We start from the raw sequence: 17,500 nt of genomic DNA on the forward strand, positions 1-17,500 counted from the left end.
GTTTTGGTCTCCTACGATGCTTCCTCATTGTTCACCAATGTACCCCTTGAAGAAACAATACACATCCTTGCTGACAAAGCATTTGCTAATGACTGGTTTAATCAAACGCACCACCTTAATCTCAGCAAACAGGACCTAATCCATCTCCTAGAAGGGGCAACAAAAGATCAACTTTTCCTGTTTAACGGTCAACTTTATGAACAGACCGACGGTGTCGCCATGGGCTCCCCGCTTGGACCCCTGCTCGCCAATGTCTTTATGTGTAGCATTGAGGAAACCCTGGATCGTGAAGGAAAGATGCCCAGCTACTACAGAAGGTATGTCGACGACACACTGACCATCATGCCTAACCAAGCATCAGCCAACAACTTTCTGGAGACTCTGAACGATTGCCACTCCTCTATTAAGTTCACAATGGAGATAGAAAATGACCGCATGCTTCCTTTCCTTGGAACGCAATTGCTCAACAAATCCAACCACGTTGAGACAAAGGTTTATGTGAAGCCCACAAACTCTGGTCTCTTGTTACACTACAAGAGTCATGTTGACGATCGTTATAAACGCGGCCTACTAAAAACTATGCTGGATCGTGCGTTTCGACTTTCTTCTAACTGGACCTACTTCTCCGAAGAATGCGATCGTCTCAAGTTGTTGTTCTCCCGTCTTGAATACCCAGATGACTTAATTAATTCAACCATAACACGCTTCATTGCCATCAAAGTTTCTGAGCAACCTGTTCCTTCCCCGACTGACAACAACAGTCCAGTGCCCGTTCGGATTGTCCTACTATTCAAAGACCAAGCTTCAGCTGATTTTCTTCGCACGCAACTGAAAGATCTTAGCACGAAAACAAACACCACCATCCAACCTGTTTTCATCAGCCACAAGATTGAGCGAGACCTGAAATCACGTGAAGTCAAGCCGCCAGTCGTTAACCAACAGTCCCTTGTGTACCATTTTAAATGTGACCTGTGCGATGCAGGTTATGTTGGTTTTACGCGCCGGCACTTGCACCAACGCGTCCATGAGCACAAAAACCCATCGTCATCAATTGGAAAACATTTTCGCGAGGAACATTCTTTGGCCCCTAAAGATCTTACTAATAACTTTTCGATTTTAAAGAAATGTACAACCAAGTTTGACTGTCTTATTTTTGAAATGTTTTTTATTCACGAACTGAGACCAAGTCTCAATGTACAATCTGACTCTATTCGTGCGAAAGTTTTTAAATAATCTTTTTTATTATTATTATTAATTAGTTTTACATGTTTTTTATTGTTTTAAGCACTACTTTGTAAATTCTTTTACATACCTTTTACATATTTTTACTTCATTAATAATTTTCACACATTCTTACCTCTTTGTAGCTATATATATCGATGCAAATTTTACTTCTTACATCTTGCTTGATAATGACCGAAGAGCGGTCGAAACGTCGCAAACTTTTACCGTTTATTTTTATTGTCAAATGGAAAGAAGAAGCCTGAAAAAAATCAGGGCTTCAACGGGATTTGAACCCGTGACCTCCGCGATACCGGTGCGTTGCTCTACCAATTGAGCTATGAAGCCACACATTGGGAGCGAGGTCAAGCTTGTTCGCTTGTTCGCTTGTTTGCTTGACCAAGCTTGTTCGGTCAAGATGGCGAGCATAAACTCGCAAAAAAAAACTTGACCAATATCCAGCCATCTCACACTTGGTCAATTACAAATCGTATCAAACGACTTCCGACGAAACAAAAGAAATGGATGACCTGGCACCAGCATCGCAGAACTTTCCTAACGATTGATATCATAATAGACCCCAAGGCGTTTTGAGCGCGCGTCATGGCATAAAACTATGTATTTTATCAATTTCATATATACCGTGACAGAACTGTTAGGAGTGAAACAATGAAATGTTGACAGATGTAATTGGCCGGAATGTGAGTTTGGGTAGTCTCCTCCGCAGCCGTTTTTTGGGATGACACGCAACGCTCCCCCAAAGAAACTTCTGCTTACATCCGAACAACATTCTTTTCCTTTTGTGTTTGTGGTGTTTTGTGGTTTGTTTGCGCTCTGTTGAACAGACCAATTACATAATAGCAAAGTGTGAATGACGTAAACTTTCGTGCGAAAAGGCCTGGGGTGCGAACTCGCAAGGGATTTCTGGCTTTTGTTTCACGCCGCACGTCACCAAAAATAGGCGGTGTTCGCAGGCTACCATAATGAAGGACGAAAAAAAAGAAGGTAAATCAAAGCCCTAAGTACAAGTGCTTCATGTGCTCATCGGTCGTTGCGTCACATCCCAAAAAATGGCTGCGGAGGAGACTAGAGATTGGGTTGCCTGAGCTAGAAGATGTGGATCAGTTAATTGACAATTTTTCTGATGTTGCAAACGCCAGTGTCGCAAAATAAAAGATGAAAATGTCATATAATTACAACCAATACAAAAACACGGTCTGCAACACCATTCACATACCGTCCCTTATAACCTCATGCACGCCCTTAACACTGTGATCAAAACACAAAAACACAATTGTAAGACACTATAAATGATAGACTTAAGCCTCTAAGATAATTCTTTACAAACGTCAACATCATTCAAATATATTTGTTTATCTTATAAACGATCCGAAGGAGGCTACGGTTGACCACCTCGAGATAACAAAGGCTTATATTTCAACGACTGACAACAGGAAATTCAGGAATCTACATGTAGTTAGCTTATTGTTTCGTTTGGTTATTATGTCTCAGCACAAACCAGTTGGCAACCTTGGTTGACATCGAGAAATACTGTGAATTTCCAGAGTTACGCAAGGTCATCAATAAAGGTAAGGCAGATCTTATATCAGAAAATCAAGAGCAAATCAGGAATGAGACTAAAATTTTCTGAGCATTATCACTTTTAATATAAAACTAGTACAAAGTTTAAGATTCCGGTCGGTTCAACCTCAATATATTGGTCACCAGCCTTCGAACAGTGAGCAATAAAATGTAAATAATGTCCAACTATATTTCGTAAGTTTCTTTAGAAGTTCTAATATTAAAAGTATCGTGGCTAAAGTCGAAACATTCACGGCGCGCTCAGACGAGTTTATCAGTGGCCGTGTTTTCACGACCAGTTTTTCAGGTCGCTTAGCGAGTTACAACTGGAGATCCCGTGAAAACAGTTACTTTTCCAACTCGCTTAAAGTTAAGCGAGTCGGCAAACTTCAGTGAAATTCTCTTAAGCCACCAAACCAGGTAGCTTTAGCGAGTTGGTAACAAGGTTCGGCCAATGACGAGTCGATTTCGGTTATTGGATGTAATAAAGATATATTTCCAATGGTTTGTAGACGACAGTAAGCCAATTCAGAGACACAGTGGCATAAACAAACCCACTTGTTAGCCAAATATCACAGGAAAAAAAAAAATACATATAATTATATAATTTATTGCCATCAGGTGCTATAATGTCTTGTAATAAAGTGGTTACAAGCTAAGTAAGAATCTAACAGAAGGGAGGATGATACAATATTATGACTAAGGGGATCATAATTAATTTCATATTGATTCAAAGCACGTGATATGTACGTGTCTGATTCATTAAGCACATACAATGTAAAAATTATTTTGCAGTGATTGAGCAAAGCTCATCTGAATTAAATGAAATGAAAGGAAAAACAACAACAGTCAATTATTTATATCAGTTGATACACTGCACATGTAAGATAGGGAAATAGAAATCGAAAAGCTTCAAATGACTGAGTAAACAAAATAAACTAGTGGGTTTCATTGAAGAGTTGATTACTGCCTCTCTGAAATGTTGAATGTCTTTGCAGCATCAAAAGATGGGAAACTTGACCACATCCCATAAGTGGAAGCGGTTTCGTGTAAACAAATTCAGGTGTTTGGGCATTTTAAAATATTTAGTTACCTGTGCATACATGTACAAGGAAACGGTCTTGAAAATTTCCATGTACTATCAACATGTAATCGATGTAAACAAAAAAGACCTCACGCGAGGAAAAATTGTCTATGAACGGAACATATTGAGCGGTCTTGAATGTTTTCAGTATTTCCAGCGTTCGCTCCGGCCAACAAATCACAATATTTTCGATTTCTACTCCCTTCGCAAACGCCACCATTATATATAAATGTAGGCTTAAACAATCTTTAATGATAGAGAAATATCTTGTGAATGAAATGAACAAATGTTTTATTCTGACAGCAAACGGCAGGTACAAAAAAATTATTTCCTGTTCCAAAAGGCGCAGAAAGTCAGAAAGGTGATAGAAACGCCAAACAAGCCAGTCTTTAAAGACAAATTCTTATCAAAGTTTCTTTGACGCGTTGCGAAATATAATCTAAATGAACAAGCACATGTCGGCGCAAAGTGAGTGTGAATAAAACGGTCCCGACTTACATATACCTTAACCACTTCATGCAAATTACACTTTTAATCCAACTAGTCTTCAAAATGCTTGCAAAAGCTTCATACAGAACCAATCTTCTGCTTTGCTGGATACCCATCGTTGTTTTCGACAGTTCTGAGGCGAGGGCGACTGAAGCAACAAGATCCAGGCTCGAGTCAGCAAACTACACATTACTCCTCACAAAATGACTCCCCTGTACCCCTATTCATTACCGAAACATTGTTTGAGTATTAAAAACCCATTCAAGGACGTCAAACTCACCAATAACGAGAAGTATCAAGGATATTTTCGACCTTAAAACGAACCAAAATACTGATCTCGGAGAACTGATCGATCGAAGGACAGCACAGCCTGATAGTGATGACCACTGACCAGTTACGGTGACGTCAAAAAACGTATTTCCGCGGTGTCATTCGATCCTCCACTGAAATCGCGCGTGTCTCGTCGAACCCAACCAAACTGGAACGTTTCACTTGAGATATGAAAATGTTTGAGCCAAATGTTATCAGCGTGAACCATGTTCTCAAAGCAGGGTTAGGGTTAGGGTTAGGGTTAGGGTTAGGGTTGCCTTTCAAGCACTCGGGCGATTTTCCTTCTGCGGCAATTTTTTCGCTGCGAATAATGAAAATACGCCTCCGTTAAAGGCTGGTTTTCACTAGAGCATAAGCACAAGTGAAAACAGCTACGACATAAACATAAGCATAAGCAGAAACATAAGAAGAACGAACCCACTTATTTGTCTTGTGCAGTTTTCACTAGTAACGCGCTCGACATAAGCATAAGCATAAGCACAAGAAAAACGAACAGTTTCGTTTTTCTTGTGCTTATGCTTATGCTTATGTCGAGGGCGTTACTAGTGAAAACTGCACAAGACAAATAAGTGGGTTCGTTCTTCTTATGTTTCTGCTTATGCTTATGTTTATGTCGTACCTGTTTTCACTTGTGCTTATGCTTATGTTCTAGTGAAAACCAGCCTTTAATTATCGGTCCGCTGTCCCAAAAATAACGCAATGACGTCATTGTTGTCAGGTGGATTAGGACTTCTTGTCCGTGTTGCTCATATTTCCGTAGGTAACACAAGTTACTCCGTCACTCCGATTAACTCAGTGTTGCTTGGGCTTCGCTGTAATTCTTGGACAGAAAACCGAGTACACGTGATTAATCGACGGCCAGCGGCGTGTTAAACAATGGCCTCGACTTGGATTTTCTCTACAGTTACGGGTGAGTGTAGCTTAAACTTAATTCGACTCCACTTTGTACTACTTTTATTGCATAATTATTATTATTATTACTTGTGCACGGTTTCCGTGTCGTACTGGGGTCGAGATTCCAGCGAGTTTTAGTTTAATTGTTTTCCAGTCTCTATATATCATTCCTTAGGGAACACTACTAGTGTAAGACGCAATTTTCGTCTGCCTTGATAAATACGGCCAAAGTTAATGTCACTCCAGCCTATTAGTCCATAGCCTTGAACATGACGAGCTGTATGTCAAATAACACAGTACAAAACGTACAAAACAGGGAAAGTTTCCCTCTTATTCCAATGAAATATTACCTATTATGATTTTGTCATTTCTTGCAGTTTCCGTTTTCGTTATGGTGGCATCTAATCGTAAGTACAAAAACATAAATTTCTACAATTTTTTTCATGTTTTTCGTTCTTCTTTTTTTTCATCATATATTATTGTTTGTTATTATTGATGCACGCTTCTCATACTTCGTCTGATAGTGCGGCTTTGCTAGCAATTTTATAATTTCCCTATATTAAATTCAAGTTATGAGCAACTAAGCGTTTCACTTTCACCCTGACGCAGCTAGTCTCGATTACCAGCCGCTGTTCGAGAAAGGAGCCCGTATTCCTGCCCCGGACTCGCCTCTCGCTACTCACTTCTCACTTCTCACTTTTCACTTCTTGCTTAGCTTCTCACTTCTCACTTCTCACTTCTCACTTCTCACTTCTCACTTCTCACTTCTCACTTCTCACTTCTCACTTCTCACTTCTCACTTCTCACTTCTCAATTCTCACTTCTCACTTCTCCCCTCTCACTTCTCACCTTTCACTTCTCACTTCTCACCTACGACGCAGCATCAGAGTTTCTTTGATTATGAACTTTTAACTTTGTTGCTTTGTATTAATCAATATTAAAGTGATCAAGTTGTTTTCCTACAAAGCATGTGTTCCCCCCGGAGACTTCCTCAATGGATCGAGTGGATTCTTCTCAAGTCCCAATTTCCCAAGTAACTTCCCTACAAACAGTGATTGTACCTGGAACATCACAGTACCTGCTGGGCGAATCATTAAAGTCACCTTCCTCAGCTTCGATTTGGATCCATCTCAAAATCCTAGTTGTCTCGGAGCGTCTGGGGGTCCTCGTGTTTTCATCACCAATGTCGCTTCTAATGATGGAGCTCAAGAATTTAAGATTTGTGGAGCAAGACTTCCTTCTCCAGTGTACTCTGTCGGAAATTTTATTCAAGTGAGACTGCGATCTGCTGCCACTGGTTACAAAGGGTTTAATGCATCGTATGAAGCCATAGATAAAGAACTACGTAAGCAATACTCGATAACTTTAAGAACTTTTGCCTGAGAGACCAGGGGGACTTGGAAATGAGAGTCGGCCGATTTTCCTAAAAGTCCACTTATAAATTCCTTACGTAGACTTACGTTATATGCCAAAGTTTCAGCTTCATTGGCCATTATCCACCCCAGTTCTGGACTGATCAGCCCCATAGGGGTAATTTTCAAGCCAATTTTGAGCACTTTTTAGCAACTCCCACACAGATTAAGACACAATTTCAAACAAAACAACGTGGTGACCTAGCCAATCAAATCATGTGTTTTTTCCTCTGACTCGTCGCAGTCCTTTATTTCTTTCCCGGAGCGAGCTTTCTGAACAAACAAGACAGAGTTGGCGTGTTATTGAAAGGTCCATACAGAAACTCCATCAGGGTTAGATAAAAGGCAATGATTTGTTTTGTTTTGTTTTTGTTTTTTTTTTCAGTATGTCCTAAAGGCGTCACCCTTAACGAGACATCAGGTGTTTTTACGAGCCCTTTCTATCCAAGAAAATACCCAGATAATCAAAGGTGCGCCTGGAAAATCTCAGTGGCCCCAGGAAACTATATTAAGCTTGACATCCGCCCCAACATCCAAAGGTGCGACACAACGTGCCCGTGCGATTACGTGCAAATTCAAGATGGTTTCTCTGATTATCGGCCGAACGAACATGGAAAAGTGTGCGGTACAACTAATACAAAAACATTTTATTCAACTCATAGTAGCTTAGAGGTGCTGTTTGTCTCCGATAATACGAGTTCCAAGCTCTTCGATGGATTTAAGGCAACCTACACGCAACTGAACCACACTCCTCCAAGTAAGTACACGCATACATACATACATACATACATACATACATACATACATACATACATACATACATACATACATACATACGTACGTACGTACGTACGTACATACATACATAAATTACTTCATTTGCCTTCGGATTTCAGAGTAGCTTATGCAGCTAATATCTCCGACCATTTAACCCTTTGAATACCAAACTTTCGCCAAAAGATACCGTTTTTAACCGTTTAGTCAGGTTTTTTAGCTGCCATGACGCTAAATAAGCCTAAGTTTTGCTAAGAAAGCTTTTTTTTACTAAAAGAAGAGATTTTTCGAGAATTAGGTACAAAATTGAGCAAAATTTCAATTCGGACATGCGCATAAGGCAAAATTTGGACTTTTTTTTTTTTTGCCATTAACCGTTCTCAATTTTGTTCGTTGCCCCTTTCCTTTCTGTTTTTTCTCGGCCCTTTTACACTGGCTACCTTTTGCATTGTATGTTCTTTCTGGCTGCCGTGAAAAGTTGGATGTTAATTACGGGCGAGGCCTAGAAATGGACCTTGATCAATGATAGGCGTAGTGGACCATTTTACCACCGTTTTTGCACCAAAACTGATAACGCTGTTTTTCGATTTGCGACATCGGAATGTCGTCGATATCTAAACCTGACCATTGTGCGGAAAGGCCTAGCCTAGTACTACTATCTGCTTACCAAGAATATCTGATGACATTTATTCATTGGTATTCAAAGGGTTAACCAGCAGATGAGAGAGATAAACCACCACACCGGATTATATGAAGAGTTGTGAGACGGGGCCTACGGTTTATCGTCCTTATCCGAGAAGACTAGAAAGTCTAACCATTTGCAGATGTCATTACAAAAGGCAGCACTTTCTCCTCAATTATTTAAAGACCCTGAGTGTTGGTCCGCTCGGACTTTGAACCCGCGACCTCCCGCACGCTAGTCTAATGCTCCACCACTGGACTAACCGGTCGGCGGTTGCGTGATCGCTGATAACGCATAACGTGATCGCTGATTGCTTGATAGTCTTACGTGCATGCGTATGCTTATGCTAGCATGTCCTCACTGGACACAATGAACGACTCAAGCATAAGCATAAGCATAAGAAGAACGCAAGGTTTTGATATTCTTATGCTTATAATTATGCTTATGCTTATGTCGTGGCCGTCCTGACTAGCGCATAAGTTTCTTATGCTTAAGCTTATGCTTGCGTCGCTAGTGAGAACCGGGTTAGAAAGCACTGCGAGAAAAAGAGATGGGCCTGTTGTGACCTAACCATCAAGCGCCGCGCTACCGGTCACCAGTTAAATGCAGCGGAGTCTAAATCAACACGAACGTACAGATATCAAAACCGCGGCGGAGATCTGATCTATAGCTTCTTAAAACATGCATCGTCCTAAATGGACTAAGCAAGAGCTTCCTACATCGAGAATCGATTGAACTTCAAACAAACTAGGCCATAAGGATGAGTTAGCGAACACTCAACATGTTGTCGTTACGTCAATTATCGACCGGAAGCCACGCAAATAAATTTCTTCCGCGGAAGCGAATCGTAGACAGTTCTGATAATTAGCTAGGCCGAGAAGGCCTAAAATTGATAAAACAAGGAAATTCTACTCACGAAATGTTCTTCATTCCGTTCGTACCCATGTTTTGCTCGAAAATAGCAATGTCCCGGATGTACTTGAATTTTATCGAGCGCGAAATACCATATCCAGACTCTTTAGCGACATCAAAGGCCAACAGCAGCTAGAAATGTCTAGTTCATTGCACGTCTATGCCCTAAGTTGATGTGTCTAAAGCAAGTACAACATTATCGCCACAGTGCAAACGGCCTACTATTACAGGGCTAAATGACGTCCCGTTTAATACATCTCAGGATAACGGACGACGCTTGCTAGCAAATCGTTAGACTTGCGCCTTCATTGGACTTAATGATGTCCTCGGGCAGACTTTCTTTAGACAGCAGTTATAGAACGCTAATCGGTCGGCTCTTTCTCAGAGTCACCGCGCGAACTGAAATTCAGACGAGTGTAGCTTAGGCTAAACTTAACAGCAATTGAAAAAAGGATGGGAGAGGCGGGGGGAGGCAGGGAGTGATAAATAATTTTTTAAAAAAATAGATAAACGAATGAAACATGCGGCAAGAAGTTCTCTACATTTCATGCTAGGTAAGATTTACAAGCTGCTTCCATAGCGAAAGCATAAATAATGGTAATTGAACTGAGTGGAGTGCAATTTGGTGTTAAATCATACGCGTGATTTCAAAATCGAACGAGCGCGGAGCGCGAGTTCGATTTGAAATCACACGTATGATTTCAGACCAAAATTGCACGACACGAAGTTCAATTGCCACTTTATTAGATCCATTTTGAAATCGCACAATTTTATCGCCTTGATTTTTAGATTTTTGATGTATTGTTCCAGGAGCCGGTTTGTTAAAAAAAAAAGCGGAACCGGAAACGCCTTTACGTCTCATTTAGTATGCAAAACGATGTCATGTGACGAAAACTCATCCGAGCATGACAAAGAAACAAGGGGTTTTGAAGTGAGAACGAAAATAGTCTACTTCAGGTATAAAAGTTCAATTCTCGTCACCTGAATCAATGATGGAAGGTCTTTCTTTCTTCTGTGGTTGAGGCTGAGACTTTTCATTGTCTTTGGAGAAGGAATTTGAAGGTGCATCCTGCGTAATTCTGCGATGGATTTCTTTTGAGTTGTGAAACTCGAGTGCTCGATGCCCAGTGGATGGTTTTTTTTTTTCTTTCACACCGTTTAATGGCATGATTTTAAGGGAGTCCAGCTCGTTATCATCTCCGTTTCTTTTTGTGACCTCGGCGAAGGACTCAATACTCAGGACCTTGTCAAGTTCTTGCGGCGCCATTTGTTTCAAGATTTTTCCAAGATGGCGGAACTAGCACCAGCTTCGTAAGACGTTCATTCATTCACTGTTTTGTGGCGCGGGGCGTATCTTGACTATGTTTATTCACAGCGACAGAGTTGAGCTCTTTTGTTCCTTCGTTTGAAACTACCGGAAACCTGGAAACATCTACCTTCTTGAGATGGCCCTGAATTTGTTGTTGTGTGGTTTTCGTTTGTTTATGTTTTACTGGACTCGGTATCATACGGATTTTGAGCAGATATTGAAGAAAAATCGCCAAAATATTCGTCAAAATGGACACTGAAAGTTTGAAACTTCCATTAAAGTAGGTGTTCAGCCTGAAGGACCTCATAATCGTCATTTAGAAACTGTAATTAATTAAATTCGTCAATTTTTTTTGGAAAAAAAAAAACAACAAGAACAACAAAGTTTTGGCAATAGTAGTTGCTAAATTCTCCACACAATGGCTTTTTGCCTCTCATTTTCCTGAAATTTTATTGATTACTTTAAACTAATATTGAAATCTGATTGGTTGTTTTGTTTTACTGTCCCATTCTCAATGGCTGAGAAAAAGATGCGATTTAGAGCAAAAAATAGTGCGATTCGTGAATAAATCGCACCATTGAGAGCCAATCAGATTGCAAGGATAACCAGCGATTTCAAAATGGATTTAATAAAAGTAAAAATAAAAAATAAATAAATAAAATAACGCTTGATTCATAATCACGTAGGGGCCAAACCACCCCCCTAATGTCTCATGAAGGCTATATTTGCTTGGTTTATATATTTCTGAAACAAGTTTGGCAGATGAGCTTTCTTTGTTCTCCAGTTTATTTCAATTTGAAAGTTGTGACAAAATGTCAGATTATGACGTCATAATTGATGACATCACCAAAACGTGCTATAATTTTTTGTAAAATCTGATAAAAAGATTATGTCATTGGAAAGGCCTTGACTTGAGGAATAAAGTGCCGGAAACCGTTTTTTGCTATGATGACTATTTTTTGGGATATGGTAAGTTAAATATTTTTTTGTTGGTCCCCCCAGAATTTGCTTAACCATAGTGTCTTTCTTAAGTCAGTCTCTCTGGTTTATTTTTTTCAGTTTTATTATAGGAGGGCTAATAATCTAGAAAAATAGAAAGCTTGATGTTGTCAAAAATCGTATGGTTTTAGAAATTTGATTTTCGGCTTTGTTAGGATGGTATTAACAGTAAAAAAAACGGGTGACGTCACAGGTTATGACGTAACAAAACTAATTTTAACGCAATAACACTAGAGGGATAATTTTTTATTCCAATTTTCTTCTTTATTTTTGCTTTAGCCATCTGGCACATCACATGTGCAACATAGCTGCATTTGCTGGAACAAAATTACGGCTCCAATTTAGGGATTTTTCTCAAGGGGGGACCCCATATTTTGCAGAGTTATTTTTCATATTTAAAAATGCCATATTTCATTTAATTTTTGTAATATGGACAAAATTTTTTCAGGTTTCAGCTCCCCTTGATGTGCTCTTTCGAATACATTGTAAAAATATGCATATTAAAAACTTCAAAAGTGGCAAAAAACGTGACGTCATCACTGTGACGTCACAACTTTGACATTTACTGACATTTTTCACGTAAATATAATGGGCAATAGGTCTCCTGCTCATCTGCCAAATTTGGTGTAGAAAAAGTCAATACTTTTTAAGTAATGTGAAATAATGTGAAATACCCAAGAACTGACCAAACATTTGGGGGGTGGTTTGGCCCCTACGTGAATGGTAATTGAACTGAATGGAGTGCAATTTCGTCTGAAATCACAAGTATGATTTCAGACCAAAATTGCACGACACGAAGTTCAATTGCCACTTTATTAGATCCATTTTGAAATCGCACAATTTTATCGCCTTAAATTTTAGATTTTTGGTGTATTGTTCCAGTAGCCGGTTTGTTAAAAAAAGCGGAATCGGAAACGTTTTTACGTCTCATTTAGTATGCAAAACGATGTCATGTGACGAAAACTCATTCGAGCATGACAAAGAAACAAGCAGTTCTGAAGTCAGAACCAAAATAGTCTACTTCAGGTGTAAAAGTTCAATTCTCGTCGCCTGAATCAATTATGGAAGGCCTTCATTTCTTCTGTGGTTGAGACTGAGACTTTTCATTGTCTTTGGAGAAGGAATTTGAAGGTGCCTATCCTGTGTAATTCTGCGATCGATTCCTTTTGAGTTGTGAAACTCCCTCGAGTGCACGATGCCCAGTGGATAGTACGTTTTTTTTCTTTTAAATACCGTTCAATGGCGTGATGTTAACGGAGTCCAGCTCGTTATCATCTCCGTTTCTTTTTGTGACTTCGGCGTAGGACTCAATATTCAGGACCTTGTCAAGTTCTTGTGGCACCATTTGTTTTAAGATATTTCCAAGATGGCGGGACTGGCACCGGCTTCGTAAGACATTTGTTCATTCACTATTTTGTGCAGTTTGGCGTATTTTGACTATGTTTATTCACAGCGACAGAGTTGAGCTCTTTTGTTGCTTCGTTTGAAACTACCGGAAACCTGGAAACATCTACCTTCTTGAGATAGCTCTGAATTTGTTGTGTGGTTTTCGTTTGTTTATGTTTTACTGGACTCGGTATCATACGGATCTTGAACAGATGTTGAAGAAAAATCGCCAAAATGTTTGTCAAAATGGACACTGAAAGTTTGAAACTTCCATTAAAGTAGGTGTTCAGCCTGAAGGAGCTCATAATCGTCATTTAGAAACTGTAATTAATTAAATTCGTCAATTTTTTTGGAAAAAACTACAATAACTACGAAGTTTTGGCAATAGTAGTCGCAAAATTCTCCACGCAATGGCTTTTAGCCTTTCATTTTCCTGAAATTTTATTGATTACTTTAAACTAATCTTGAAATCTGATTGGTTGTTTTGTTTTAATGTCCCATTCTCATTGGCTGAGAAAAAGATGCGATTTAGAGCAAACAATAGTGCAATAGTGTGAATAAATCGCACCACTGAGAGCCAATCAGATTGCAAGGATAACCAGTGATTTCAAAATGGATTTAATAAAGTCTTTAACACTGTTTTCATAAATCCAGACATAATTAGATTAGTTTCAAAAACATATAAAAACCCTTGAACTTTGTTCTTGGGCTATAATTTGATTTTTTGGACATTAAATTACCCCCACTGTCTTGCCTTGGGTTCGCCATTCCTCTAGACTAGAGTTATTAGTGTCCTTCACTTTTTGGGGTCTTACGACCCACTTTCCGTGATACTTACGGTTATGTGATGGAATTATATATTTTGATTTTGTTTTTTTCCCAGTTTGTCCAACTGAACCAATTTCTCTCAACGGGAGCGGAAAATTCAGCAGCCTTAACTATCCCAAGAGCAATTATCCTGCTTCCAGAGATTGTTCCTGGAACATTACTGTGCCATCTGATAAACTTGTCAAGTTAGAATTCACTGAATTGGCCCTTGGTTCATGTGGGTTTAATTGCAGCTGGGATAATTGCACCTATGTGGAGTTATATGACGGTTCTTCAGCAAATTCTCCTTCGCTGGGACGATTTTGTAACGGTTCAGCCCTGCAAGAGATGTTCTCAAGTGGTAACCAGATGTTCGTGATCTTCCATTCCGGTTCTTCCCTTGATCGGGGATTTGAAGCGCGGTATTCCATGTTTTCGAGAAGACCAAACACAGCAAAAACAGCAACAACAACAATAGCCCCATCTCCAACAGCAACAGCAACAACAACAACAACAACAATAGCGCAATCTGCAACAGTAACGGAAACAACAACAACAACAATAGCGCCATCTCCAACAGCAACAGCAACAACAACAACAACAACAACAGCAACAACAACAACAACAGCAGCAACAACAACAACAGCAACAACAGCAGCAACAACAACAACAGCAACAACAATAGCGCCATCTTCAACAGCAACAACAACAACAACAACAGCAGCAACAACAATAACAACAACAGCAACAATAGCAACAACAGCAACAACAACAACAACAACAGCAACAATAGCGCCATCTCCTACGGCAACAGCAACAACAACAACAACAACAGCAGCAACAACAACAGCAACAGCAACAACAACAACAACAGCAACAACAATAGCGCCATCTTCAACAGCAACAACAACAACAACAGCAACAATAGCGCCATCTCCAACGGCAACAGCAACAACAACAACAACAGCAGCAGCAACAACAACAACAGCAACAACAACACCAACAACAGCAACAGTAACAACAACAGCAGCAGCAACAACAACTACAACAGCAATAACAGCAACAACAACAATAGCGCCATCTCCAACAGCAACAGCAACAACAACAGCAACAACAACAATAGCGCCATCTCCAACAGCAACAGCAACAACAACAACAACAGCAACAACAACAATAGCTTCATCTCCAACAGCATCAGCATTATCAAGTGAGCCATCTCAAATAACGTTTATTTATGTATGTACGTGTATGTATGCGTGCATGCTTGTGTGTATGTATGTAGGTAGCTTCAACTGTAACAGCATTACCGAGTGAGCCAACAGCCAGAGGTGAGGCGTCTATTAAGGAGACTGTTTACAGTTGTGGTGATGGACTGACTCCATGGACGAACTGACGGACTGACTAGGGACTGAAGGACGAACTGACTGGCGGACTCACTGACGGACGGACTGACGGATTGACTTACTGCCTTTTTGTCTGCCTGTATGTCTGTCTGACTGACTGACTGACTGACAACCTGATTTACTGACGGGCGGACGGACGGACGGCCTGACGGACTGACTGAATGACTGACTGTCTCTCTGATGGACTGACTGACTGACTTACTGTCCTGGACAGTATGAACGCTGACCTTGTTTAGACAATGTAGGGCCGGTTAACACTTATCCAGGACTAAAACTGAGTTGATCAGTAGAAATTATATAGCTATTGCATAGAAAACGTTTTCATTGCTAGTGTTTTGTTGATTTTCACTTCAGTATTATTTGCTACAGTAGAACCCCGTTAATGCGGTCACCAACGAGCCATGAAAATTTGACTGTATTACTGCGCCTTTCAATAAAATATGGGCTCTAAAATTCAAAGCTCAACCGACAAATGCGTTTTTCGCTACCGTCAATCAAATGCTCGGCGACTCCTCCCAGCCTCCGACTACTACCGAACATTGTTTCTTTGTCTGAACTGTGTTCAACGATTTGATTACCGCGCGCTCGGCAGTAGTCGGAAGGTGGGAGGAGCCACCGAACATTTGATTGACGGTAAAGAAGAACCATTTGTCGGTTGAGCTTCGAATTTTAGAGTCCGCATGTTATTGAAAGGCGCAGTAAGGGGTGGGCGTATTAAAGAGGTAGGGTCAGATTTCATGACTGGTCTATTTTAAGTGACATCACAATATTGCACTTCTAAACAACTGTCTTTTAATAAGCATTCGAAATGCAGGTATAGTCTTACTAAAAGTTGAAACGTCAATCAGCACATACAATATTAACACTGGAAAGATGAATATAACTGGTTCGAGAGGCCGTATTAACGTATTAACGGAGTAAAATTAAAGATTATTATACAGGCTGGGATTTCAATTAGCCTTATTAACGCGGTTTTCTTTTAAGGTACACTCAAAGTGGTTTTGTCGGCAGTGGTTCCTTCCATCTTTGGAATTATTGCCGTATTGGTCATCGTCATTTACTGCGGTAAGTGAATGAGGGCGATACAACCATCACACCTTAACCCGTCCACACTACCCTGGCGGAATTCGACTACGGAGGCTTGACTCTAAAAACGCATCAAATGTTTTCCGTCCATACTACGTCGGAGGAATTTAAAAACGCAACAGTCGCCGGTGATTTTGGATTTGTGTTTGAGGAACACCTGGTCAGGGGAATCACTTGATTATCGTGCCCCCATGGTTAACGAAAAGCTTGTTTTTCCGTCCACTCGTAAACGAAAAGCCGGCGTTTTCAAATTCCTCCGGTTTTGAAGAGCGTTTTCGAAAAGCTCCGTTTTCTTGACAGATTAGTGTGGACGGTAGGCCTAACCGTAGAAATTGAGCTACGTTCTTAAATTTTTCCGGCGTAATGTAGCGGGGGACGGGACCAGTCCTATCAATGTCATGTTGGATGGAAGATTAATTTTCCAACACTCGTTTTGCTTTCACAGTTAAAAAGAAATGGAAATCAAGACCAATCAGCGACAAGAACAATTCCGAGGAGAATCCCCTGGATGGAAACCACGCAGATTACAAAGGAATGAAAGAAGTCAGCCTAGGTGCTTACTACCAGCAATTGGAATTCAAACGTAAGCCAGATGACGAGGGGATAAAACCTGCCAACGAGTCAAATACCCCCTGTTAGGCTTATCAGCGATAATCTTGAGTAGTTGTTAGTTGCAGGATTGAGCTATTGGAATTTTCCTTCAAGGAAACAATATAATTAAACTAGCTCTTTTAAAAAACAGTTTCTCATCTGATAGAAGGAGAACTTAGTTTCAGGCTATTTAAATGTGAGAGTAATGTCATCTGCACCAGAGAGCTGAACACTGGGTGATGCCTCAGCTGTCACTGATTTTCAGTTTTGCGCCCCTGCGCATACAGCTTAAGCCAACTGACGAGTGGTAGACTGCCGACAGTCTGTTTAACTCTCAAAATTGAGAAGGGATTGTAAGACGAGACGCTTTAGCCTAAAGGGGAATGGGACGAGACGTGGGCGTGGCACGAACGCCTCATTACCTACTCGGCCATACCGCCCTTTTGCATTCTCATTGGCTAAACACTCGTCTAAGTGACCCTAAGAGAAAAAACTGGCTGTCAGCAGTCTCATTGAGTGAAAAATACAGGTATCGTGTTG

At 40.3% G+C, this 17,500-nt stretch overlaps 2 protein-coding genes and 1 long non-coding RNA gene across 6 annotated transcripts in view; 2 read left to right on the forward strand and 1 right to left on the reverse strand.

The window, feature by feature from the left end:
* Positions 1–1,238, forward strand: part of LOC145498790 (uncharacterized) — a 1,350-nt gene extending 112 nt beyond the window's left edge. The window contains exon 1 of the mRNA XM_081478729.1: positions 1–1,238. This exon is cut by the window's left edge and continues 112 nt beyond it. Coding sequence (XP_081334855.1) covers positions 1–1,233 — 1,233 coding nt within the window. The 3' untranslated portion in view covers positions 1,234–1,238.
* LOC145498783 (CUB domain-containing protein 2-like) overlaps positions 1–17,500 on the forward strand; it is a 126,861-nt gene that overhangs the window by 82,771 nt on the left and 26,590 nt on the right. The window contains exons 1-8 of one of the 4 annotated variants that reach the window (XM_081478716.1): positions 2,768–2,810; positions 5,466–5,615; positions 5,977–6,006; positions 6,567–6,944; positions 7,397–7,768; positions 13,957–15,087; positions 16,268–16,348; positions 16,815–17,156. In XM_081478716.1, coding sequence (XP_081334842.1) covers positions 5,582–5,615; positions 5,977–6,006; positions 6,567–6,944; positions 7,397–7,768; positions 13,957–15,087; positions 16,268–16,348; positions 16,815–17,008 — 2,220 coding nt within the window. In that variant the 5' untranslated portion in view covers positions 2,768–2,810; positions 5,466–5,581 and the 3' untranslated portion in view covers positions 17,009–17,156. Of the gene's footprint in view, positions 1–2,767; positions 2,811–5,392; positions 5,616–5,976; positions 6,007–6,566; positions 6,945–7,396; positions 7,769–13,956; positions 15,088–16,267; positions 16,349–16,814; positions 17,157–17,500 lie in introns of those variants that run through there. The other 3 variants (XM_081478715.1, XM_081478714.1, XM_081478717.1) reach the window with 3 other exon arrangements.
* Positions 7,875–17,500, reverse strand: part of LOC145498805 (uncharacterized) — a 32,981-nt gene continuing 23,355 nt past the window's right edge. The window contains exon 3 of the long non-coding RNA XR_014050894.1: positions 7,875–8,586. This is a non-coding gene — a long non-coding RNA (uncharacterized LOC145498805). The remainder of the gene's footprint in view (positions 8,587–17,500) is intronic.

Source organism: Orbicella franksi, chromosome 9 (genome assembly GCF_964199315.1).
Source record: "Orbicella franksi chromosome 9, jaOrbFran1.1, whole genome shotgun sequence".
Lineage (NCBI taxonomy): Eukaryota > Metazoa > Cnidaria > Anthozoa > Scleractinia > Merulinidae > Orbicella > Orbicella franksi.